The 27,972-nt window shown below is 29.4% G+C and overlaps 1 protein-coding gene and 1 long non-coding RNA gene across 2 annotated transcripts; both read left to right on the forward strand.

The window, feature by feature from the left end:
* Window positions 1-10,161: 10,161 nt before the first annotated feature.
* LOC106442992 lies at window positions 10,162-12,650 on the forward strand. The gene is made up of 3 exons (XR_007326575.1): window positions 10,162-10,843; window positions 10,918-10,993; window positions 11,069-12,650. It is a non-coding gene; the product is annotated as an uncharacterized LOC106442992 (long non-coding RNA).
* A 10,463-nt stretch (window positions 12,651-23,113) lies between these two features.
* On the forward strand, window positions 23,114-27,159 carry LOC106433002 (WD repeat-containing protein 75-like). Its single transcript, XM_048762784.1, has 16 exons — window positions 23,114-23,360; window positions 23,432-23,617; window positions 23,761-23,934; window positions 24,020-24,428; window positions 24,525-24,643; window positions 24,727-24,804; window positions 24,908-25,048; window positions 25,136-25,180; window positions 25,269-25,435; window positions 25,518-25,596; window positions 25,679-25,755; window positions 25,835-25,964; window positions 26,053-26,185; window positions 26,265-26,431; window positions 26,508-26,670; window positions 26,761-27,159. The coding sequence occupies exons 1-16, from the start codon at window positions 23,241-23,243 to the stop codon at window positions 26,973-26,975; spliced, it is 2,403 nt and encodes an 800-aa protein (XP_048618741.1). The 5' UTR covers window positions 23,114-23,240; the 3' UTR covers window positions 26,976-27,159.
* The last annotated feature ends 813 nt before the right edge of the window (window positions 27,160-27,972 follow it).

Genomic DNA, 27,972 nt, shown 5'->3' on the forward strand with positions numbered 1-27,972 from the left:
TTTTTCACTAAAAAAAGAGAGCTTATCTCCATAATGTAACATTACTATTTTGTAAAAAAAAAATATTTTATATAATTTTAAAAATAATAAATAATATGTAAACATACAACATAAAAAATAAAAATACTACATTAAACATATGTAAGATTACCATTTTACATTTAAAAATAACAATAATATGTAAACATACAACATAAAAAAATGAAAAAACTACATTAAACATATGTAAGATTACCATTTTTCACTAAAAAACGGCTTATCTCCATAATGTAAAAAAGAAAAAAACATAAATATAACTATTTGACTATTTGTCCAAGTTTCGTCTATTAAACATTGCCGTTTTACATTAAAAATGGAAAAAAACATTAAGATTTAAACATCTATTTTAAAATATAAAATATAGATATTAACTAAATATAAAGTATAAGAAAAAGAAATACTCAATTTATAGAAGAATAAATAATAAGTAAATATTATAAATATATAAATATATGAATAATAAGTAAATGCACAATTTTTAAAATATGGAAAGAGTACATTAAATATTAAACATCTATCTTAAAATGTAAAATATAGATATTAAGTAAATAGAAAGTATAAGAAAAAGAAATACACAACTTAAAAACAATGGAAAAAGTATATTAATATTTAAACATCTATCTTAAAATGTAAAATATAGATATTACGCAAATAGAAAGTATAAGAAAAGGAAATGCACAATTTAAAAAAATGGAAAAAGTACATTAGTATTTAAACATCTATCTTAAAATGTAAATATATCTTAAAATATAAAATTATTAGTAAATAGAAAATATAAGAAATAGAAATACACAATATAAAGAAAAATAAATAATAAGTAAATATATAATATAAGTAAATACACAATTAAAAATGAAAAATTACATTAAGATTTAAAAATATATCTTAAAATTTAAAATATAGATATTACGTAAATAGAAAGTATAGCAAATGAAAATATACAATTTAAAGAAAATGGAAAATGTACATTAAGATTTAAACATCTATCTTAAAATGTAAAATAGAGATATTAAGTAAATAAAAAGTACAAGAAATGGAAATACATATACATGAAAATAAATAATAAGTAAATAATGCAAAAATATATAATATATGAATTATATATATAATAATAAGTAAATACACAATTTTTTTTTAAAATGGAAAAAGTTCATTAAGCATTAAACATCTATCTTAAAATGTAAAATATATAATATAAGTAAATACACAATTTAAAAAAATGGAAAAAGTACATTAAGATTTAAATATCTATTTTAAAATATAAAATATAGATATAGATATTACGTAAATAACAAATATAAGAAATGGAAATAAACATAAAATAGCATATACATAAAAATAAAATATATAATTAATATTAAAATAATTAACCTAAACAAATAAGTAAAAAATAAAATTTTAGTATTTTTATATTGGTGCCGGCTACAAAATCATCTAATTTTATAATAGATTATAAAAGGTTCTTAAAAACATTGGTCAATTTTCGTTTCTTTCTTACCGGACCAATTCAATTTTGGCTTATAATAAGCTTACAAAGCTCTATTAAAAATAAAATGTGGTAAGAATAATCCACAATTAATACACATATTGTTGATCAAACAGTTTGTTTATATGCTTTTGAATTGCCTTTTATCAATTAAATAAATTAACATAGTTATTTACTCATCAACAATTAGATTTTAATAAATTTTGAGACTGTTGTTTTTAAAAAGTCATAATCCAAATATTCATTTAACTAACCAAACATGTTTTTATGAAACATACCTAAATTTTTTTATTATCTAAAATATTTTTTTTTAAAATTAGGTCACTAATAATAATAAATCGAAGTACATGGTAACCTTTTTCTGAGAAAAGTAACTTCTCAATCGGGGAAAACATTTTGTGAACCACTAAAACATCATAATCCCACCACTAATTTATATTGTAACTATATCAAGTAGGAGATATATTTAATTTTTCAGATTTTTATTTTTTATTTTAATAAATAAAATATTACTTAATATTAGCATAAATTTTTTATATATATATATTTATATTTTTAACTTTTCTTATATCTAACAAACAGATAGTTACTATTATTTAAATTTCATCAAAATATTTATTATGATTTAGACCTAAATATACATATAAAACTATTAGATATGCATTTAAGAGAATTAAATAAGAGTATTTTAAATACAAATATGCATAAAATAAGTATATAATAATACATTCATTCTAAAAATTTGGTAAATACAAAAAAGTTAGATATATTGCATAAGGATTAATCTTTTATGTCATTCAAATAGAAATACATATAAAATTATAATAAAATATTTATAACAGTGTTGTATTAGTTAATAACCATGGAACAATCTATATGACGCTTTTAATTTTTTTATTAAGAAATAATATACACATGTTTATAAATACATTTATACATTTACGTATACAAACAAACTGATATCTAAATATTAGTTATTTAAATGGCAAAAAATTGTATAAAAACTTAACTATGAAAAATAATAAAGCACACTTTAAATAAATTTCATAGAAAAATGTATATAAAACAATTTCTATTATATTATCTTAATATCATTAAAAAATAAAGCTAATTATTAATAAAGTATTCATAGTAGTGTATAGCATAATATAGTAGTGTATATGTACTGAGAAATCTATGTGATATTAAAATTATGTACTTATAAGAAACTATAAATACTTTAGTAACAGTAATTTTACTTTTATAATACAAACAAATAAATAGCTAAGTTCAAAAATAACAAATTTATAAAAACAATGTAAATAGGAAAAGATCAAATAATATTTTAATAATATTAATAAAAATATTTTTTACGAAATTCATATTTTTCTTAAAAAATATTCCAAAATTAAATTAAATTATTAAAGAAGACTCGCGCGTAGCGCGAGTAAAAAATCTAGTCTATACTAATAAAGGGGACCTTTTGAAGCTTCTTAGAGCGTCCACATCAGCAAAAACAAATTCTCCCGAAAGATGACACGTGGCATAAAATATAGTTTTACATTTTAATATTACTAATTTTCGAAAATTATAAATAATATGTAAACATACAGCATAAAAATGGAAAAACTACATTAAATATATGTAAGATTACCTTTTTTCACTTAAAAAAAAAAGACGGCTTATCTCCATAACGTAACATTACCGTTTCATAAAAAAAAAACATTATATATAATTTCGAAAATAATAAATATATGTAAACATACAACAAAAAAAATAGAAATACTACATTAAACATATGTAAGATAACCATTTTACATTTTTATTTTTACAAAAATAATATGTAAACATACAATATAAAAAATAGAAAAACTACGTTAAACATATGTAAGATTACAATTTTTCACTAAAAAAACGGTTTATCTCCATAATATAACATTACCATTTTATAAAAAAAGAAAAAAAAACATAAATATAACTATTTGACTATTTGTCCAAGTACTTCTATTAAACATTGTCGTTTTACATTAAAAATGGAAAAATACATTAAGATTTAAACATCTATCTTAAAATATAAAATATAGATATTAACTAAATATAAAGTATGAGAAAGATAAATACTCAATATATAGAAAAATAAATAATAAGTTAATATTATAAATATATAAATATATGAATTATATATACAATAATAAGTAAATGCACAAATTTTAAAAAAGGGAAAGAATACATTAAATGTTAAACATCTATATTAAAATGTAAAATATAGATATTAAGTAAATAGAAAGTATAAGAAAAAGAAATACACAACTTAAAAACAATGTAAAAAGTATATTAAAATTTAAACATCTATCTTAAAATGTAAAATATAGATATTACGCAAATAGAAAGTATATGAAAAGGAAATACACAATTTAAAAAAATGGAAAAAGTACATTAGTATTTAAACATCTATCTTAAAATGTAAATCTATCTTAAAATATAAAATTATTAGTAAATAGAAAGTATAAGAAATAGAAATACACAATATAAAGAAAAGTAAATAATAAGTAAATATATAATAAAAGTAAATACCAAATTTAAAAAATGGAAAATTACATTAAGATTTAAAAAATATTTTAAAATTTAAAATATAGATATTACGTAAATAGAAAGTATAACAAATGAAAATATACAATTTAAAAAAATGGAAAACGTACATTAAGATTTAAACATCTATCTTAAAATATAAAATAGAGATATTAAGTAAATAAAAAGTACAAGAAATGGAAATACATATACATGAAAATAAATAATAAGTAAATAATGTAAATATATAATATATGAATTATATATATAATAATAAGTAAATACACAATTTTTTTAAAAAAATGAAAAAGTTCATTAAGCATTAAACATCTATCTTAATATGTAAAATATATAATATAAGTAAATACACAATTAAATAAAATGGAAAAAGTACATTAAGATTTAAATATCTATTTTAAAATATAAAATATAGATATTACGTAAATAAAAAATATAAGAAATGGAAATAAAGATTTAAAAAAAATGGAAAAAGTATATTAAGATTTAAACATCTATCTTAAAATGTACATATATCTTAAAATTTCAAGTATAGATATTAAGTAAATAGAAAGTATAAGAAATGGAAATACACAATATAAGGAAAATAAATAATAAGTAATTAATGTAAATATATAATATATGAATTATATATATATAATAATAAGTAAATACACAATTTAAAAAATGGGAAAAGTACATTAAGCATTAAACATTTATATTAAAATTTAAAATATAGATATTAAGTAGCTTTGTAATATAAGTAAATAAACAATTTAATAAAAAGGAAAAAGTACATTAAGATTTAAACTACTATCTTAAATTGTAAAATATAGATATTAAGTAAATAGAAAGTACAAGAAATGGAAATACATATACATGAAAATAAATAATAAGTAAATAATGTAAATATATAATATATGAATTATATATATAATAATAAGTAAATACACAATTTTTAAAAAAAATGAAAAAGTTCATTAAGCATTAAACATCTATCTTAATATGTAAAATATATAATATAAGTAAATACACAATTAAATAAAATGGAAAAAGTACATTAAGATTTAAATATCTATTTTAAAATATAAAATATAGATATTACGTAAATAAAAAATATAAGAAATGGAAATAAAGATTTTAAAAAAATGGAAAAAGTATATTAAGATTTAAACATCTATCTTAAAATGTACATATATCTTAAAATTTCAAGTATAGATATTAAGTAAATAGAAAGTATAAGAAATGGAAATACACAATATAAGGAAAATAAATAATAAGTAATTAATGTAAATATATAATATATGAATTATATATATATAATAATAAGTAAATACACAATTTAAAAAATGGGAAAAGTACATTAAGCATTAAACATTTATATTAAAATTTAAAATATAGATATTAAGTAGCTTTGTAATATAAGTAAATAAACAATTTAATAAAAAGGAAAAAGTACATTAAGATTTAAACTACTATCTTAAAATGTAAAATATAGATATTAAGTAAATAGAAAGTATAAGAAAGGAAAATACACAATAAAAAAATGAAAAAGTGCATTAAGATTTAAACATCTATCTTAAGATATAAAATATGTGTATTACGTAAATATAAAGTATAATAAATGGAAATACATAATATAAAGAAAATAAATAATAATTAAATAAAAAAATAAAAATATTATATTAAACTTAATTTAAATCTTAAAATGTAAAATATATATATTAATTGATATATAATATATGCAAATAATAATAATAATTAAATACATATATTAAGATTTAAACATCAATCTTAAAATGTAAAATATAGATATTAAGTAAATAGAAAGTATAAGAAATAGAAATACACCATTTTATATAAGAAAGTCTAAAATGGAAATACACAATATAAAGAAAATTTTAAAATTGGAAATAATACTTTAAATATTTATATTAAAATGTTAAAATAAATAAATAAATACGTAGTAAATTATATAAAAAAGGAAATACCACATTAAACAAAAAAATAAAAATGTATAGTTTTACATCAAGAAAGTCCCTATAAAACTCATTATTCTATCAACATCAACCTCACACTATCAAGGAAAACTTCAAAGCACTCGAGCAAAAAAATGGTTCCACCATCAGCTCTTACCGTCCCAAAAACCTTTAATGAGCTTAAAGGAGATTTTTTATAACAACGAACTTTTTGTTAGGTGGATTCATTGTTGGGAAACCCGCAACTTCCAAAAACCAAGGGAACTGAATTGCTTTTAATAGACTCAAAGGTATTCTTACAAATTTAAATTAATCTAATCCATAATTTTATTGTTAATAATCATACTAACTCTTTCATGATCAAACCATTACAGTTAATAACCATTTAAGCGTTTATCCCGAAACACTTCATTCCTCGCCGAATCAGGTATTGGTTCATGTTGGTTTAGTATTGTTTTTGGTTTATTAACCGGTTTAGGATGGTCCTATTGTAAATATAATATAAGTTGGTTTAGCATATATTATGCTTAAAATAACTTAAATTAAATAATAGTAATATTATGCTTAAAATATAATTTTAGAGAGTTTTCAAATATAGTTTACAGAACATTATAGGTGATGAATTTAATTTATTAAATTCGTTTATTACTTAAAACTAAGTTTTTTTAAAAAAACATACTGAGTTATAAATATCAATGATGTATTGGTGAGTATAACATGAAGACAAAAATATAAATATTTGATTTTCAAGATAAAAAATTCGGCTTTTATTTAGTTACTCAATATATAATATCTTAAATTATTTTTTAAAAAATATACATAATTTATATATATAGATTAATCTTCCAAACTCAAACTATTATATTATATATGAATAATGTTTTTAAATAAAAATAATTTCTGATTTAAAAAAAACAAATGGTTATTTTCAAATAATGGATGTAATTTACATTATACTATCATTTAACAAGTATTAGATACGTTTGGATATATTATTATTTTCTATTTCCAGAAAACAATAAATTGTTAAACATCAATATCATCTACGTTAAGTATACCAACAACACAAATTCAAACATCACAAAAAATATTTACATAAACATTATCATACAATAATTTAATCAAAAAATGCAATTCAAAAACAAAATATTCAAAAGAATAGTTATATACTTAATATTTGAAAATAAAAGATATTTTTGCTAAAATTGTACTTACCTGGCCAAAGGAGATCGACCATCTTTTTACGGATCGACAGATTGTTGAGCATGTGGTCGATTCGAAAATACTCTGCAGTTTAATTAAATATCTAAAACATTTATTCCAACACTCAAAAGATAGTTTTGCTAAATATGATAACTAGATAGCCAACAAAATTACAAAAAAAATATTTAAATTGTAAAAAATATGTTAATTTAACGTGTTAAAATTTAAAAATAAATTTTAATTATGACATGCATCTTAACATTTTATAAATATATATCAAAATATAAACAATATAACAACTTAAATTAGAAAAAAAATAAAAATCTACGCCCGGATTAATCTCTAGTCCATACTAATAAAAGGGACTATCCGAAGCTTCAGGATGTGTTCACATCATCGTATAATCCTTCTTCTGAAAGAAGCCACGTTGCATAAATAAATCATATTACCAAAAATATTAAACTAATGTATAGTTTTACATTTTCTAAATATTGATATAATGTATAGTTTTACATTTAAATATTACTGATAAATATAATTTCGAAAATAATAATAATATGTAAATATATAACATAAGAAATAGAAATACTACATTAAAATGTAAGATTACCATTTTACTTTTAAAAAATTACTATTTTACTTAAAAAATCATATCATTAAAGTTTTACATTTTCGAAATATTGATATATTGTATAGTTTTACAATTTAATATTACTGATAAATATAATTTCGAAAATAATAAATAATATGTAAATATATAACATAAGAAATGGAAATATTACATTAAACATGTAAGATTACCATTTTACATTAAAAATTACTACTTTTACTTAATAAATCATATCACGAAAATATCTGCTGAAAGTGAGCTTCTTCTCGAGATCCTTGGCCCTAGAATCGTCGGTGGTTTGTTTCTTTCCATGCTTGGAGTACTCCCTGACGCTATCTTATATATTAAAACAGAAGTCATGACTTTGTGATATTTTACTTTGGACCATCTTATAGGAAATCATCACATTTAATTATCCTATCATTTAAAATATAATCTTTTATTTGGACTATTCTTTAAAAATTTCATTCAGTGTATTTACATTAATAGATACCTAAACACACAAATTCTAATTGCAATCACGAACCCCAAGGTAAATATGAACCTTAGCCCAAATACGTCTGATTCTTTCTTTGATTATTTGTAATTTGATTTTGGCAAACCCTAATTTCAATTTCTGGGTTGTTTACATAAACTGAAGAAAATGATATCTCAGTTCTCAGAAAAATAAACACAAGAAGTCATCAAGTAATCAACAACAAAAAGGTACACTCTCATATTTTCAAGTCTGTTTCTTTTTCCCCGATCAAAACCTGTTATCTCATATACATCAGATATCCACAGCTCTTACATAGAGAATTAGATTTGTATCAGGTTTGCTTAAGATGAGAACAAATCCTAGAGAGATGCAGCCACAAGAGTAGTCAAAAACGATATGGATGTATTCTCCAAAGCCTCTTACTTTTTGATTAAACGGCTTGAAATAGCTGAAGATGCAGCCAGAGGTCTGGTGAACCTATATATAACCCTAATATAAAATAATTCTTGATGACTTAGTATGCATAATTCCATCTACATACATCTAAATGATGGAATAAAATGAATCGTTGGAGCTTGTGTTGGGTCTCGGCACATTCCTCATAGTCTCTTCTTCATACGCCAATGATCTCAACTTCAGATTTTTTATCATAAGAAATGGACTCATGCTGGTTAAGTAACAGAAGAATAATGTGAATATATATGTGCAGCTTCTTATCTGTGGTAGTGTATATGGGACTCATTATATTTAAAGCGGTGGAGGAATAGACAAACTTCAGCCCCTTACGAATTCAAAATAAAAGGTTGTAACCAAAGAAGAACCTGTTTAAAGCAGTCCTCAAAATCCTGCACCACCTTCATCTTCCCATGGAACACCTTCTCCAAAACCATCCAAGGGAAAGAGAAAACTAAATGATCGCAATTCTAAAAAACCTAGCAGCTCTGTTCAAAAGAAAGTGAAGGCTGAAAAATACAAACATGTGCTTCTGTTTTTTAGGTTCTAGAGTAATTACTTATGTTGTTAATGTATTTGATTTCGAGCATAGTTTTATTTGTCTCTAAAACTCTATTCTAATTTTTTTATTAAAAACCTAATGATTATGATATCGGAACCCAACTTTGGATAATCAATTTTTTTTACGGATCTTGAAGAACAAAAATGTTTTTTGTCACAGAATGTTGGTTTCCAAAACTGGACTTTACTGAACTAATTCTATTTTCTTAGAGAAAATATTACATCTTTTGTTTTAAGTCTTGCCTTAAACCAAGAGACAAAGTCCTCTGTAATGACTTGCTTTTTATCTATCAGAACAACGTGTATTTGTCTTCAATCACAGGTCCAGCAGCAACCATGAGGTTGCACAACATAAATAAACATTCTAAAACCTAAAAAATAGAAGCAAGTGTTTACAAATACATGTTTGGTTGCTAATGACTTTTATAGCAGATGGTGGGTTGTTTTATTTATGTCACCTTTATTTTATTTTCTTTCTGTATGAAAGTTGCGTTACCTTTAACTCATTCTTTATTTATAGTATGAAGAACAAAGAAACAAATAAATACATAACTATAAAAGTTTAACTTAAAGAAATTAATATCTAAGTTAAATTGAATAGAATTTATCGTAAATATCTCATAATATAAGGTTTTTAGTAATTGTTCATGCTTTATTAAAAAAAATATCACTAATGATTTGAAACAATAAATTAAATTACTGCATTCAAACTACAAAATTGTTGTATTTGAAAATATTAAATTAAACTATTAAACGATCAGTAATATGGTAAATGTTAAAACTATATACCACTAATCATGTAAATCAAATATTTATAAACAGAAAATAAAAATAACTATCCGCACGGTTGTGCGGGTCAAGATCTAGTTCTTATTATGTTAGGTGAAAGGTAGATTTTTTATTGAATTTTGAGATATAAAAAAGTGAATCTTTGTTTGGTTCGAATCAAATAGTGAGTGACGATGATACTTTGATGTATAACTTTTGTATCTTATCGTTCGAGACATTAAAAGTGAATCTTTATTTAGTCAATTAAGCAATCTTTTTTTTTCTTGTGTCAATATAAGTTTTATTTCCTGTAAAGTTTTGATATTAGTTATTTTTCTCTCGATGGGTCTTGACTCTTATATGTTTGTTGGTGTTTGTTTCGGTCTCTGGACTTTCTGGAAATGTAGCAACTGCGCGAAGCCAAGTCTCTGTGGGAATGGATTTGCTCGCTGGCTCTACCGTTATGCTTCCTACTGTTCTTTGTGAAACTTGCACGGTTGTTGGCAAATGTGACATTTGTGATACAATGGCAAGTGTGACATTCGTGATACTTTTGATGCGCTCATGCCGTGTACTAAGACGTCGTTGGTAACATGTTTTTAATATTTGTTCTTTTTCTCTCGATGGATCTCGAATCTTATATATTTGTTTCAGTCTCACGGTAGCAGGAGATATTAACACTTCCTCCAACATGACACCCTGAGATTCTATAAAGGCCAAAGGTAAATTATGTTCCTTATTGTTTATCTATACTTTATTTTCTAGATTGAGTCATTGTAATTGGAGTTTCGCATAGGCCAAACAAGCGATCATCTTACAATAAACCTAAGGGATAAAAGGTTTGACGTTACAAGACAGAGTTCTCGTCGCAGGTAAGATATTTTAGTCTCATATGAGCTTATCACAACAGAGTTTGTATCACAAAAGAGTTGTGTTTCTTTCACTAGGCTGTTGATGAAACACTTTGGGTCAAACATTCTCACTTTTCACTTTTCCGGAAGCAAATACTGAAGTCAAAATGAAGGTGAGTACATAAAATGGTTTAAACCTATGATATAATCCAAATACAAGAGTTATATAAAACACAATAAATTCACCTTTTGCGTTATTCGAAGGTTGAAAAGTTTTGACATGATTTAGGAATTTCCACGTGGACCCTGAAGTCTACTCGGATCCTAGAAAATTTGAACCTTCTGGATGGAATGTAAGTTAGATTTCTCATCTTGCGTTGTTTGTGCCAAAGAATGTTAGTTTCATTTGAATATTGTAGCAAGTAAAAACATAGTACGGTTGTGATTTTTCAGAAGTGCTTCGCCCCAAAAGCTGGTGCTTTCTTTTCTTTTGGTGCAAGGATATGATCTTCCTAAGCTCAATATTGTAATCTCTCATCACTGATTCATTTCCTTCTTAAATATCAGTAATTCTTGCAAATTTTGAATCTTTGAAATGTCATTCCTTCTGTAATATGCTGAAAACATCCATGGAGATATTCATGTTGGCATGGTGAAACTGAGAAACATTGAATGTCCAGTGGTATACTTGCCACATACCACACCAGCTGATAAATGCTTGGTAAGTTTCAGATATCAGTAAAACATGAATCTCATCTTCCTCATTAAGCTCAAAGGAGATGATGTTCCATTGAGTTAAACCTTTCTTCGGTTCTAAACCTCATCAGGCTACTTAACTATGTTCCATGAAACAAGGCTTTTTTCTTTTCATTAGGTATTTTATTTTGTAAAACTTTTTTTATCTTAATGTGCTTTGATAAATGGAAATACTAAAAGCAGTTCTTGATTACAATGTTACCCCCAGACATTCTCAAAATCTTAGTCTGGAAATTAAACATGTTATTGGCACATCATACACATTCTGTTGGAGTTAAAAACCTCTTGGACAAGAAGAACGATAATGAATGTCCAAAGAGCTCTCTCTGTAATTTTGGTTAATCTAGATCCTCGAAATAATGTTGCGTTTTTGGACAAAAAAAATGTTCCATGCGTTTAAATTACAAGAATGATAAGCAAAACGGTTGTCCAGACACATACCCTTTGAAAATTAATATAGTATAAAAATACACAATTTTCAAATATAGTTAAAAAACATTCAGAAAAAAAAATTGACACCTCATCGTCATTTTCTTAAATTAATAAATTACCCTCAAAAATTTTGTTCTCTTCTTATTTATATCAAATTTATTAAAAAAACCAGCAATCCATTTTTCTAATCAATATTTCATTTTCCTTCCAAAAATTGAAATGATTTTATTTCAACCAATGATAATTTAGTAACTTACATAATATAGTCCAAAATATTTGAAAATAATAAATATTTCCTTTACTATATTAATTTTTTACGTTTCATTAAACCAACTTTAAACAAAAAAGTATTTTAACAAAAAAAATTTAGTTACCAAAATCAATTTTAGAAGAAATAATAATAAAACTATTTTTTAAAAAAGTTTAAAAACTAAAAAGTAACAAGATATAACCAATAATTTTTAATGAAAATTAATATAATATAAAAATACAGAAAGATAGTTAAAGAACATTTAGAAAAACAAAAACTATATTTTATTAAACTCATGCTAACAAAAATGAGAAATAAGTATCACATATAATTTTTCTATTTTAGTAACAAATCTGAAGCTCTGAGAAATTAATAAGAACCAAAATAATGGAACTACAATCAATGATTATTACATAATCAAAACAAATATTTAGACAATCATTTATAAAATAAAATAATAAAAATTAGTAAAAGTGCATAATATAATTAAAAAACATAAATTTTAAGGCAAAACAAAATAATAAAGAAAAAAAGTAGAGGAATCCATTTATTAAGTAATGTATCGCATGAATTTTGTTTTCCTTCTAATAGTCATAAAACTCAAGTTAAGAAAAATCAATAAGAAATTTCTTGAAAATCACAAAAAAAAATTAATACATAATTAAAACTAAAATTGCAAAACTAGTTGTAAAAAAATTAAAAAATCATTGTGCAAAGCGTATAAGTTTTTCAAATAATCACAAAAAGTTCTGATATAAAGCGCAACTATTTATTGAATCCAAACATATATTTAAAATCTATCCACTTTGAGTTTTCAATGAACTAAGATAACCTCTACATCAAAATTCATATATTACTAATATCTTTAAATATAAAACACAATAGAAAATTACATAAAGAGAGTATAAATCAAATGTTAAATACCACATAATTCTCATTTCAACTTCCCTGTTGCAAAAATGGTCAATCAAATAAAACGATGAGGTTGTGCTTCCATTAATCAAATAAACACAAAGCTAACAAATTACAAAAACTAAAATAAAACAATGTGAGAACAAATGTTTGACAAAAAAATCACTTTGATATATAAAATATAAAAGAAATTGACACTTTTTCTGAGCACTTGTTACAAGGTTAAGTGGGCCTAAAAGCAATATGAAGAATATGTAAAAACAAATTTTGTATATTCAATCCCCTGTATATTAAAAGAGAAGCATTACAACATATTTTTGTAGCCACATGTCATCACCACAATCATTCTTCTTGAGTTATTCTTGGGTTCACCCCCTAAAGTGAACCTCTAGGTTCACTAGCCAATAGGATTTCTTTATTTCAAATTCGATATCTTTTAAAACGGGAAACAAAATATTATCAAGTTATATTATATTTTTAAAATAAAAAAGTAAAAAAAAAATAGCAGTTACAGAAAAAAGAATTAAATTTTTTTTTAACGTCGTTAGCAAGACACTAAACCCTAAATCTTAATCCCTAAACCCTAAATCCTAAACCCTAAACCCTTGGGTAAACCTAAACCCTTGGGTAAACCCTAAACCCTTGGGTAAACCCTAAACCCTTGGGTAAACTCTAAACCCTTGGGTAAAACCTAAATCCTTGGATAAATCCTAAACTCTAAATAAAAACACTAAATCCTAAAACTCTAAAGCCTAAATCCTAAACCCTAAACCCTTGAGTGTTTTAGTGTTTAGTGATTTTGATTTAGAGTTTAAGATTTATCCTAGAGTTTAAGATTTATCCTAGGGTTTATGGTTTACCCAAGGGTTTAGGGTTTAGGATTTAGGGTTTAGGGATTAGGATTTAGGGTTTAATGTTTTGCTGACGACGTTAAAAATATTTTTTTTTGTAATTACTACTATTTTTTTTTTTACTTTTTAATTTTAAAAAGATAATATAATTTGACAATATTTTGTTTCCTTTTTTAAAAGATACCAAATATGAAATAACACAATTCTATTGGTTGGTGAACCTTGAGGTTCACCCTAGGGGGTGAACCCAAGAATAAGTCTTCTTAGAATCCTTAGAAAAATATGTTGGTCCATATAAATATATAATAAGTTTTTTATTAAACTAACCATAAATTAATCATAAATGTTCTTCATTGTTTCCTTAAATAAAAATCACGGAATTACCTAATGTGAGTAAAGTATATATGACAATTAATGATTTTGAATCATAAAGATTTGATAAAAATTATTCTATTCTCTATCATTTTTTATTATTTTAACTTATTAAAATAAATTAAACAACCACATTAACTATATAATAAAAATTTAGTTTTTTTCGTATAAGTTATATTTTGAATTTTTAAAAACGAATATAAATGACTAAAGTTTTTAAAAATCTCACATTGAAATTTTTGTGATCTATGGTTTAAAATTTATGTTATAACAAGATACAAATGATTACGAAATTACATAAGTAGCAAGTCTCATTTAATAAATATTATATATATGTATATTAATATTTTTTTAAAAAATAAATTATATACCATATAAAATACATAAGTATTTTAATTTCGAATTTGCTTTGAATTTTTTGATAAACATTTTGAACAATTATTGACAACTTAATATTTAGATTTTAAACTTTGCATTGAATGTTTTTAAAATTATAAATTACTAAAACTATTAAACATCCCACAAATTTTTTATTGTTATCATTGATTCAAAAATTTTGTTATAAGGAAATATAAACGATCAAAAATAATATGAGTATAAAATATTTTTTAATAGATGTCAATATTAAAAATGTACTATTTTTCTATGTTAATATCATTTAAACTTAATTTTATACCATATAAAATACAAAAAGTGTTTGTCTGGATTAATAAAATTTATTTAAGTATTTGTACCAATTTAATTATATACGTAATAGTTATTAAATTTTTAATTATTCAATATATATTTATTAATTCATAATATATAAAAATTATATAATACTTAAAAATAATTTATATATAATATTCATCCCGCAAAGAACTAAGACGTTTGACATACAAAAAACTATACGAACGGCAAAGATTCGCTTATAAAAATATGTTTCAGTTGAACTTGAAACTTAAGATTGAAAAATCTATATTATATAGACATAACTATTTTTTATTCTTAAGCATGTCAAGATTATATAAAGGGAATATAGCGAACAAACTTATTATGTCAAACTCATTTCTAAAATTTGTTTCACTATTATAAGCAAACTATTGCTCTCCACAACCCTACAAACGTGTTTCTGCTTTGACAGCACCATTGATATTATAAAAAGTTTCATAAAGACGAACAAGCTAAACTCCCATACATAAAGTCATTATTTAACTTCATATCCAAAAACAAATAAAAATTTCAACAAAACTGATCAAAATCTAAACAATAAAATAGTTCATGTGCCCATGTTGTACTATGACAAACTCTAAAACAGTTTGTACGACCTAAGACTAATGCTTACTTTTTGGTATTCAAACAACAAATTTCATTCTAAGCTTTAACATGCTTATACTTTTAGATCTTTCTCATATCATGTTCATATCTCTGATTTCTTTTGTTTCTAAATATTTTATGTATGGCCTTTGTGACTGAAAGTGAATTGATTGAATGGAATATGAATCTTCTACGAAGGAGGTAATGCACATGACTCAAAGAGACATGATATAAACAATGGGGTTCCATTTATTTCTCTGAATATGAACTTCCATCTTGGTCTGCAAAGATCAAAACTTTATTTCACCGCATTCCAACTCAATTCCTAAGCTACACCCAAGAAATATACGACCCTCACATATCATGCCCATTACCACCATCAAACAACAACCATAACTGTAACACCACCACTCAAAACACAACGTAATACATCTCTCACATTTGTATGGCAAAGAACACAACAATATCATAAGCCAATAACCAATAACCAAAGCAACAACCCGCGCGAAAGCGAAACGCGGGCAAACCACTAATAATAATATAAAGTTGCATTTTCATCTCACTAAAATAATTTTTAAAAACATTTATATGCATCTACTAACATTTACTTAAGGTGTTTCTTAAAAAAAAAAAAACTAGTTTTCTAGCATTTATTGATTATTCAGAATTAGTTTTGTAAATATTTATTAGTGCTCATAAAAAGCCCAGTTGTATGAAATTTCCCACAGGTCCTGACTGACTTAATGACAATATTAATAGCCCAATGCTTCCGGTCCCAAGCATTAATTTTCAAAACTCTTTAATATTTTCCGATTGTTATAAGATAAACTTTGAAATGATCCTCCACTCCTTTACCAACTCAAGCACTATGATCATCTACTCATCAAGCACTATGATCATCTACTCATCAAGCACTATGATCACCCACTCATTTACCAAATCAAGCACCATCTTTGATATTTTATGCATTGTTGTTCACTATAAATATCATCACTCATCTCACTATTTTGTACACCATAAACAAGAACAAGAGTTTATAAGAAAAGAACCATTACATCTTCTTCTTCTTACTTATAATAAACTCTCTCACTTATAGTAGTGTTATTTGCTTCCTACGGGTATTAAATTCTACTCTTATTTAAATTTCTCGATACTATAAATTATAAGTTATTTCATAACACGTTATCAGCACGATCACTCTGCGATTCGGTAAAATTTATTTGTATCATTTATACCCTGTTATAATGGTCGGTATACCGCCTCTACTATTATTTATATCATGTTATAATGGCCGGAATACCGCCTATATTATTTACTAGTAATTTAATTTATTTATTGGTCGGCCGAGCCGCCTTATATCCTGTTTATTATTTATTGGTCGGCCGAGCCGCCTTATATCCTGTTTATTATTTATTGGTCGGCTGAGCCGCCTTATATTCTGTTTATTATTAATTGGTCGGCCGAGCCGCCGTATAATTTATTTATTATTCTGCATTGATCGGCTGAGCCGTCGCATGATTTGTTGTCATATAACATAAATATTTCATTGTCATAATTTTTCACTTTTATGAAATTTTATAGATTTGATTGACCGTTTAATACGATATTTTCAGACTAATTTTTGGTGCACTCGATTTAACCCAACGGTCACAAAGAAATTTTTTCAAAAATTTCCCCTTTCTCCAACGGTCATGAACAATAATTTTCATCTATAAATACAACTCATTTTCACTTCATTTCATCATCCAAAATATTTCATCTTCTCTCAAAAATTTCAAATCGCTCTCCTCCAATTTTTCAAGAAAGATGATTCGCGCACTTTTGTTTTTATGTGCCATTTTTATTTGTGTTTCTATTTATGGTTTATTCGATGGAGAATTTACTCCAAGTGAATTTAAGATGATTATCGGTTTAATTTTATTTACATCGCTTCTCCTTGTAATTGCTTGTATGGTTAATGTAAACGGTTTTTAAATTATGAAGTTCTAATAAAATTACTATTTTGTGTTTTAGAAATACAAATGGCAAACATCGAGAAACTCCAGTTCCCAGCTCTAAAAGTAACCGGCGAAAACTATGTCAGATGGGTCACAAATGTGAAACCTTATCTTGTAATAAAAAAGATATCCGAAGCTATAAAAGTCGGTAACAAATCGCCACCCGAGCATATAGCCGAGGCGATAATCTTCCTGAAGAAGCACTTAGATGAGAATCTAACTCACGACTATGGAGACGTTGAGGACCCGGCTGTACTATGGCAAGCCTTGAAAGACAGATTCGATAATCAAAAGGAAATCAATCTCCCTCACGCTCTTGAAGAGTGGAAAACCCTGAGGTTTCAGGATTTCCAAAGGGTTAGAGATTACAATTCCACTATCTTAAGGATAGTTGCACAATTAAAATATTGTGGTAACCCTGTCACCGAAGCAGAAATGCTTGACAAGACATACAATACCTTCCACAAAGAACACAACGTCTTATCCCGAATTTACAGAAAATGTGGGTACACCAAATTTTCTGAATTGATGGTAACACTCATGTTGGCTGAAAAGAACGATGAGTTACTAATCAAAAACCATAATTCCCGACCTACGGGAGCCAAGGCATTTCCCGAAGTGAATGCTACGGCGGTAGAATATTCGGGAAGGAGAAACCATACCAACCGAGGTCGTGGTCGGCGTTTCAACAACAAACGTGGAAAGCCTTACTATCCTAAAAGTATTAGATCTAACAAATGGGTTAGATCTGAACAACCTCATAAAGGCAAAGAAACCGAAGAGGATACCACAAAGAAAAGTGAGACTGTATGTTACAGATGTGGATGTAAAGGACATTGGTCCCGTACCTGTCGTACTCCCCCACATTTGTGCAAGTTATATCAAGAATCCATAAAAGGAAAGGCTAAAGAGGTGAACCTCACGGAAAACGTTGAAGGGACCTCATACCTTGAATCCTCTGATTTCGCAAATGAGCTGGACTAGAATACTCTTGAAGAGTACGAAAATGTTTCTAATAAGACTGCTGAATAGTCCTCATTTGTAATGTATAATAATTATGTTTTCAAAGAATAATGTTGTTTTAACAACAATATATGTATAATTATTGTGTGTTTTCTTTATATAATCAATGAATAAATTTCACGTTTCACTTTTATTTAATGTTTATAATAATTTCAGAAATGGATCAAAATACTAATGGAGCAAAATCCAAGAAACGGATTCGTGAAATATGCATACCAGATAGTGGAACAACGCACACTATTCTGAGACAAAAGAGATATTTCTCTGATATAAAACCGACAAGAATTGTCGTCAATACAATATCAGGTCCTGCAGACGTGATTGAAGGAACTGGTAAAGCAAACTTTACTTTGCCGAATGGAACAAAATTTTCCATAAATAATGCTTTATATTCTCCGAGTTCTAAAAGGAATTTGTTGAGTTTTAAAGACATATATCTTCACGGATATGATACTCAGTCTGCAACTGAGGATGGAAAGAAATACATGTATGTAATTTCTGAAAAATGTGGCAGAAAGCACATATTGGAAAAGTTTCCAGAACTTCCTTCGGGATTACATCATACTTATATCGATGAGATCGAATCAAATCTTGTAGTAAAACGGAACCCAGAAGAGTTCACGTTATGGCATGATCGCCTTGGCCATCCAGGCTGTACAATGATGCGTAGAATCATAGAGAGCTCACATGGTCATTCACTGAAAATCCAGGAGATTTCTCAAGGGAATAAAATGACATGTGTTGCATGTTCTCTAGGAAAATTGATCGTAAGGCCATCGCCAACCAAAATCGATAAAGAATCACCAAAGTTCCTTGAAAGAATTCAAGGTGATATATGTGGACCGATACATCCACCATGTGGACCATTCCACTATTTTATGGTATTAATTGACGCATCCAGTAGATGGTCACACGTTTGTCTATTATCATCTCGAAATGTGGCATTTGCGAGATTTCTAACTCAGATAATCAAACTGCGAGCACAGTTTCCTGATTATACTATTAAAAGAGTTAGACTAGACAACGCTGGTGAATTCACATCCCAAGCATTCAATGACTATTGTATGGTAATGGGAATAGAAGTTGAACATTCAGTTGCTCATGTTCATACGCAAAATGGTTTGGCTGAATCTTTAATTAAGCGTCTGCAATTGATTGCAAGACCATTGATCATGAGATCAAAACTTCCAACCTCTGTATGGGGACATGCCATTTTGCATGCAGAAGCACTCATTCGGATCAGGCCGAGTGCATACCATAAGTATTCCCCACTTCAGTTAGCGTTTGGTCGAGAACCAAACATTTCCCACTTTAGAATCTTTGGTTGTGCGGTATATGTGCCTGTAGCACCACCACAACGAACAAAGATGGGACCACAAAGAAGGTTGGGAATATATGTTGGTTGTGATTCTCCATCAATTATAAGATACCTAGAACCACAGACTGGTGACGTCTTTACAGCACGTTTTGCTGATTGTCATTTTGACGAAAATGTATTCCCAGTTCTAGGGGGAGAAAACAAAAATGTTGGAAGTGATATAAAATGGAGTGTACCATCATTGTTATATCTTGATCCTCCTACTAAAGAGTCAGAACTAGAAGTTCGACGAATTATGCATTTACAGAGTATAGCTAACCAGCTACCTGATGCATTTGCAGATACCAAGACGGTAACTAAATCTCATATACCAGCTGCAAATGCTCCTGCTCGTATCAAAATGCCAAATGAACAAGAAAAGGAGGATGACACACGAGAGCCAAAAACACGCCTGAAGCGTGGTAGACCTGCTGGTTCTAAGGATAAGAATCCTAGGAAACAGAAGAAAGCTGAAATATATGATGCACCCAAAATAGCAGAAAATATTTTGGGAGAAATAAATGATAAGGACTCTGATGAATCAGAGCATCATGAATCGAAAGATAATCATGAGATTTCTATTAATTACATCCATAATAAAAGGATATGGAATAGAAATGAACAAAATGATCTTGATGATGCTTTCTCATATATCGTGTCAGGTGAGGTAAATGAAGATACCGATGATCCAGAACCGAAATCCATATATGAATGTCAAAAGAGACATGATTGGAATAAATGGAAAGAAGCAATACAAATCGAACTTGATTCGCTTAACAAACGAAAAGTGTTTGGATCTATTGTACTCACACCTGAAGATGTGAGACCAGTTGGGTACAGATGGATTTTCGTTCGAAAACGAAATGAGAAAAATAAGATTACAAGGTATAAAGCTCGCCTTGTAGCCCAAGGATTTTCTCAAAGACCTGGTATTGATTATGAGGAAACATATTCTCCTGTAATGGATGCGATCACATTTAGATTCTTGATGAGTCTAGCCGCTGATAAAAATCTTGAGATGCGTCTCATGGATGTTGTTACAGCTTATCTATACGGATCATTAGATACTGATATCTACATGAAAATCCCTGATGGATTTAAAATGCCAGAAGCATTAAGTTCCAAACCTAAAGAGTTATGTGCAATAAAATTGCAAAGATCATTATATGGGTTAAAACAATCTGGACGTATGTGGTACAATCGTCTCAGTGAACATTTAACAAAAGAAGGATATGTGAATGATCCTATATGCCCATGTGTTTTCATCAAGAAAACAACATCCGGATTTGTGATAATCGCGGTATATGTTGATGATCTAAATATTATTGGAACTCAAAAAGAAATACAAAAGGCATCAGACTATCTCAAAGGAGAATTTGAGATGAAAGATCTTGGACAGACACAGTATTGTCTTGGCCTACAAATAGAACATTCACAAAATGGTATATTTGTGCATCAATCCACATACACTAAAAGAGTGTTGAAACGATTTAACATGGATAAATCAACTCCTCTTAGCACCCCGATGGTCGTTAGATCACTTAACATTGAAAGTGATCCATTTCGACCACCTGAGGAAAAAGAAGAGATACTTGGTCCGGAAGTACCATATCTAAGTGCAATTGGAGCGTTGATGTACCTTGCAAATTGTACACGGCCTGATATATCATTCGCTGTTAATCTTCTAGCAAGATTTAGCTCATCTCCAACACGAAGACATTGGAATGGAATTAAACATGTCTTTCGTTACCTACAAGGGACTATTGATTTAGGCTTATTTTACCCTAAGGATTCAAATGGTCAAATGGTTGGTTTTGCAGATGCAGGATATCTTTCAGATCCACACAAAGCCCGATCGCAAACAGGATATGTTTTTACGATCGGAGGCACTGCTATATCTTGGCGTTCTCAGAAACAAACGCTTGTGGCTACCTCTTCAAATCATGCTGAGATCATCGCACTCCATGAAGCAAGTAAAGAATGTGTATGGCTAAGATCAATAAGCCAACACATTTGTTCAAGTAGTGGGATTGACAAAAGTACGGGGCCAACTATTCTATATGAAGACAATGCAGCATGTGTTGCTCAAACGAAGGAAGGATATATCAAAAGTGATAGAACAAAACATATACATCCAAAGTTCTTCTCATACACCCAAGAGCTCGAGAAGAAGAAAGAGATTGAAGTAAGATATGTCCGATCATGCGACAATGCAGCCGACCTCTTCACAAAAGCACTTCCTACTTCGGTATTCAGAAAACATGTCCATAACATTGGAATGCGTCATCAGAAGGATCTATGACTGCTCAATCGAGGGGGAGCTTACGTAGTTGTACTCTTTTTACCTAACTATGGTTTTTCCCATTGGGTTTTCCTAGAAAGGTTTTTAACGAGGCAACAAAGACGTTAAGCGAGAGCGGAGAGTGACACCGGTTCCCAAGGGGAGTGTTACGAAACTTAATTTAATACAAGATGGATGATCAAGGGGGAGTGTTATAAGATAAACTTTGAAATGATCCTCCACTCCTTTACCAACTCAAGCACTATGATCATCTACTCATCAAGCACTATGATCATCTACTCATCAAGCACTATGATCACCCACTCATTTACCAAATCAAGCACCATCTTTGATATTTTATGCATTGTTGTTCACTATAAATATCATCACTCATCTCACTATTTTGTACACCATAAACAAGAACAAGAGTTTATAAGAAAAGAACCATTACATCTTCTTCTTCTTACTTATAATAAACTCTCTCACTTATAGTAGTGTTATTTGCTTCCTACGGGTATTAAATTCTACTCTTATTTAAATTTCTCGATACTATAAATTATAAGTTATTTCATAACACCGATGAAATTAAAAAACAAATATTGGAATGTAATAAAATAGAAAAATCGAAAGAAACAAGAAGAAGGGTTTAGGGCTTTTAAAAGAACCAACTTTTGAGCGTCTGCCTCCCTTCTTCTTCTTCTTCTACCCTGAACCTCCGCCTCTCCTTCAGCTTTAGCAACCATGATTCGCGGCGGTAGAAGCTACGTGACATCACCTCCTTCCTTCTCCAACGACGCAAAGAAGCTTCTCGTCTGCACAGGAAACAATGTCTCCGTTTTCAGCGCCGCCACTGGCTTACAGGTTACCAACTTTCTCCCTTTTTCACCACCAAAGTGAACCGTTGATTCAAAGGTTTCATCTTTTTTCTTTAGATTACTTCGCTTGAAGGTCACACAGCTCCAGTCACGACTCTTATTGTCGTCCCTGCCTCGAGCGCTGCTCAGAAGATCCTCTGCTACTGCTGGACTGCGTCTCTCGACGGTACGATTCGTCACTGGGACTTCTCAGGACCTGAGCTTTTGAAAACCGTTGATGCCCAAGTTCCCATTTACTCTATGGTATGTAAGAAAGCTGATTACTTCGTCTTTGATAATCTCTGTGTGATGTAAAGTTTGTTACTTTGGCTTTGATAGTCTTTGTGTGATGTTAAAGTTTATTACTTTGGAATTGAGCTTATGTTCTTGTTTCTGTTTTTTTCTAGGTCATTCCTTGTCTATTGAGTGAGCCTCAACAACTTGATTCAAGTAAGTTAGTTGCTTATGTTTCTGTTGAGGATACGAGTCTGGTTAAAGAAGGGTCCAAAGAGCTGCGTGGACACATTCGAAGGTTTAACCTAGCTAAAGAGCGTCTTCCTCGTGGAGATACTTTGAAAGAGGTTAGCTTTTGTTATGGGTCAGACTTGTTGTGTCTTTGGTTGGATTGATGAGTTGAAATAATTTTACTTTTGTCTTCTTGTGTAGACGGAAGAGCCAAAGTCTATAGTTATTTCTCCCTCTGGGGAGTTTTTCGGAATCCGCCACAAGTGCAAAATCCATGTATGGGGTGTTCCTTCTGGAGGAGGGTCAAGGAACGCACTTGCCAAGAAGATGACGTTGCATCACACTAAGGTTATCAATGCTTTTGCTTTTCATCCAACGGAGAGGATTATTGCCGCTGGAGATGTGACTGGAAGAGTGTTGATTTGGAGAAGCTTCGGTAACAGAAAGCTTGCATTGGCGAGTCAGAAGAAGAATGCGAGATCAATGGTTGATTTGGATAACCCCGGGGTGAGAGATGGAGATGATGCTGAGTCTTGCACCACGTGGCATTGGCACTCTGCTGAAGTTAATGTCCTTAACTTCTCTTCCGATGGAGCATACTTGTATTCAGGTGCGTCTGAGTTATTTTTCTGGTTACGTTGACCTCTTGAAAGCGTGTTAATGTTCTTACTCTGTGTTGCTTCTGTTTTCTTACTCTCTTCTCTAGGGGGAAGGGAAGGGGTGCTTGTTGTTTGGCAGCTGGACACGGGGAAGAAGAAGTTTTTACCAAGGATAGGGTCTCCCTTGTTGTACTTCATTTGGTCTCCAGAACCAACTCTTTCTTCCGTAAGTCGGAGCTAGCTGTTTCAGTCTGATCTAACTCATAATGTACTGGAAGCAAATGTTTTACTGATAGCAAGGAGCTGCAGGTTGTTTGTGCGGATAACCAAATCCATTTGCTTAAAATGCCTTCCATGGAGATCTCAAGAACCATTTCTGGAATCAAGGTTCGTCTTAGAATCTGGCATCTTCAAACCTTGTCTTCTAGTAACTTTTGTTATATCTTCCTTTGATTTGGCATTTACTTCAGTTTGTGTTTTTGGTTTTCAGCCTCCCCCATCATTGCCTAAGATGTATGAAGGCTTGTCTAGTACTGTTGCTTTTGATAGATCTTCTGGCATAGCTGCGTTGTGCACAGAGAACTATTGTGTTCAGCTATACAATCTCCTTAATGACCGTGGAATTTCAGAGGTTATTATCTTCTTTTCCACTTTGTGTTGTCCATGAATTATCTATAAGCTGGTATGTGATAATGTAAAATTATTATTGTTTTTGCAGGTTCAAGTTTGTGAGAGGAACCATCAACCAGGTGATGAAATCACAGTAAGTACATTTCATGTTTTATTTGGTCTTTATATGTAAAAGATTATTATTGTTTGTTTAGTTGACTAATTTGGGAATATGGTAACAGGTTGTGGTGACAGCGGTTGCTCTCTCCCTGGATGGGTCAGTGATGAGTACAACCGAAGTGAAACTTCCGGAAGATGGCATAGGAGGCTTAGTGTCCCTTAAGTTTTGGGAGTCTGAACCAGACAACAAAACTTTCACCTTGTCCACAATCGTATACGAACCTCACAAGTAATCAACTTATCCCTCTGCTAATGTTCAAATCTTTATTTATCATCATCACCCAATATTTCTCCTTCTGTTTATCTTACAGGGATGCTGGTGTCTCGGCCATTGCCTTCCACCCTACCCGTTCCATGGCAGTTAGTACATCCTTTGGTGGGGACTTCAAGGTAGTTCTTAAATTGATTTAATATTCTTTCTCTAAGTCTATCTTTCTAAGATTGTTATTGACATCACTGTTTGTCATTTCAGATTTGGGTTTGCAACAGCGACAAGAGCCAGACGGAGAAGGACTCTAGCTGGATATGTCATGCAGTTGGCTCTTACAAGTAATATCTTTTGTGTGTATTATAGGCATTCATAAGGATCAGAATGATATATTCTTCTTCGCTTTTGAATATTTTTCAGGAAGAAGCCAATGACTGCTGCTGCTTTCTCTGGGGATGGTACTGTTCTAGCTGTTGCAGCTGAGAATGTTATAACTCTTTGGAATCCGGTCAAGAACATGCTCTTGTCTGTTTTAGGAGTGACTCTTACGGTAACAGAACTGTTTAGTTTCCCATCAAAAAGGTTAAAAAGAGTCTTTCTTATAAAGACTGATGTTTAAACCTCTCAATGTGTTACAGCCAATCACAAAGCTCTGTTTCGTTGGGAAGTCTGAGTTCCTTGTTGCTGCATCAAATTTTCCAAAACCTGAACTATCTGTTTGGAATACATCAAAGCTATCTTTATCATGGTCATATGGATTACGCATAGAAGGTAAATCTTTTCTTTAAAACCTCTTCTTGAAAGTTCTTGTTGTGCGTTTGCTTAGTAAACGTTTCTTCTCGTTCTGCAGCTGTCACTTCTGCAGTGGATTCGTCCACTTTTGCAGTCTTGGCTCTGGTCCCAAAAACTTTCAGAAAGAGTAAATCTAAGAAGAATATCTTCCGCGGTAGAGATGGTGCCATTCTCTTGTTTAACGGATCAGATCCTAAGCCTGTATCTATATGGACTGTAATGAAGGTATGTCACAAAGAGTTTTAAACGGTAAAGGAAAGATGAATGAAACTAACAAGTGAAACCATGTCTACATTTGCAGGCTCAGGGAGGATCAATCTCATTTCTTGAAGGAGACAAGTCTCAGCTTCGTCTTGCATTTGTAAATGGAAGCCACGAGTATGTTGTCTTCGATCCCAGTAGTGATGACACACATGAGCGTAGCGCTATTGACTACGAGGGTCTTGTTGGTGAAGAAGAGACAGGTAAAACTCAAAACATATCAAGAAAGAAACTCTCTATTAAACCCCTTTTTTGGCAATGTATGAATCGAAAACGTTCTCAAATCTGTCTAGGAGATTTTGGATACACATCGCTGTACGGACAGTTACCAGACTATGACAAGAAGAGAAAGGAGGATGCTGAGTCGTTGGCAACACCGTTTATATCGTCAGAGAGACCGTGGGAAACTATATTCAGTGGTTCAACACTAAACTTCCCGCCTCTTCAGAAGTTATGTGGTGAGTTCTTCGAGTCACTAATGGAGAAAAGTAACTCTGTTGTGGAGTGAGAAAGGCTTTACACAAACTTAGCCACAAAAAGTAAAGGTTTTGTAAGGTTTAGGATACGAACTGAACTCATTTTGCAGCAGACTTCCGTGAGCAGTCTTTGTATTTTCTGTTTTCTTAGTGCAATTGATATAAATCAAACAAAAACTTCTTATTTTTAATACTAATTTATTATTTTATAACAAATTATGGAAGTTATTATGGTAACGATTTCATGATTAAATGTTTTATGCGAAGAAATAGATGCGAAGAAATAAATGTTTTATGTGAAGAAAAGAGTCGCACTAAACCATCTCCTATTAATTTGTATTAGCTGATAGAAAAGAAAAATTCTTACTTTACGTTTAAGTATACCAGGTAGATGGTGTTTTACACACGGATCTTGAAAAAATGAAGATAGCTTTTTAGGGCAAGGATGGTATAATACCCTGGAAGGCTATGATAGACTAATGGGAACAAGGAACACGAGAGCGAGTCAGTCGCCACTACACTCAGAGATAGAGGCCCTTATATGGGCAATGGAATGTATGAGGAATCTTAGACAAGCATGGGTTACTTTTGCAACGGATAGTGCTCAATTGGTGAAGATGGTGTCGGAACCAGAAGAGTGGCCAGCCTTTGCAAGCTACTTGGAAGACATAAAAGTTTTAAAGAGGAGTTTTAACAGCTCAGAGATCATTCATATACCACGGACACAGAACTTAAAGGCGGATAGTCTCGCACGCAGTGCAAGAAAGCAACCGTCGTTTGTCGTCCATATGGATGCAGAGCTACCGGGGTGGTTCGCAGAGTCTACATGAGTCTGCTTTGTTTTGCTGAAAAAAAAAAAATTGAATTAATGTAGCTTGGCTGCATCTGCATGTGTGGTTTTAGTTTGGTCTTGGCTAAACATGTTGCACCCGAGTTAACAGCTCTGAGAACCGGGGATTAATCCTATTAACCAAACGAAATTTGCAATTGCAACCACACTTGAGAGAGTTTCATTTGGAGCTTTGGTTT

This window comes from Brassica napus, chromosome C7, assembly GCF_020379485.1.
Source record: "Brassica napus cultivar Da-Ae chromosome C7, Da-Ae, whole genome shotgun sequence".
In the NCBI taxonomy this organism is placed as follows: domain Eukaryota; kingdom Viridiplantae; phylum Streptophyta; class Magnoliopsida; order Brassicales; family Brassicaceae; genus Brassica; species Brassica napus.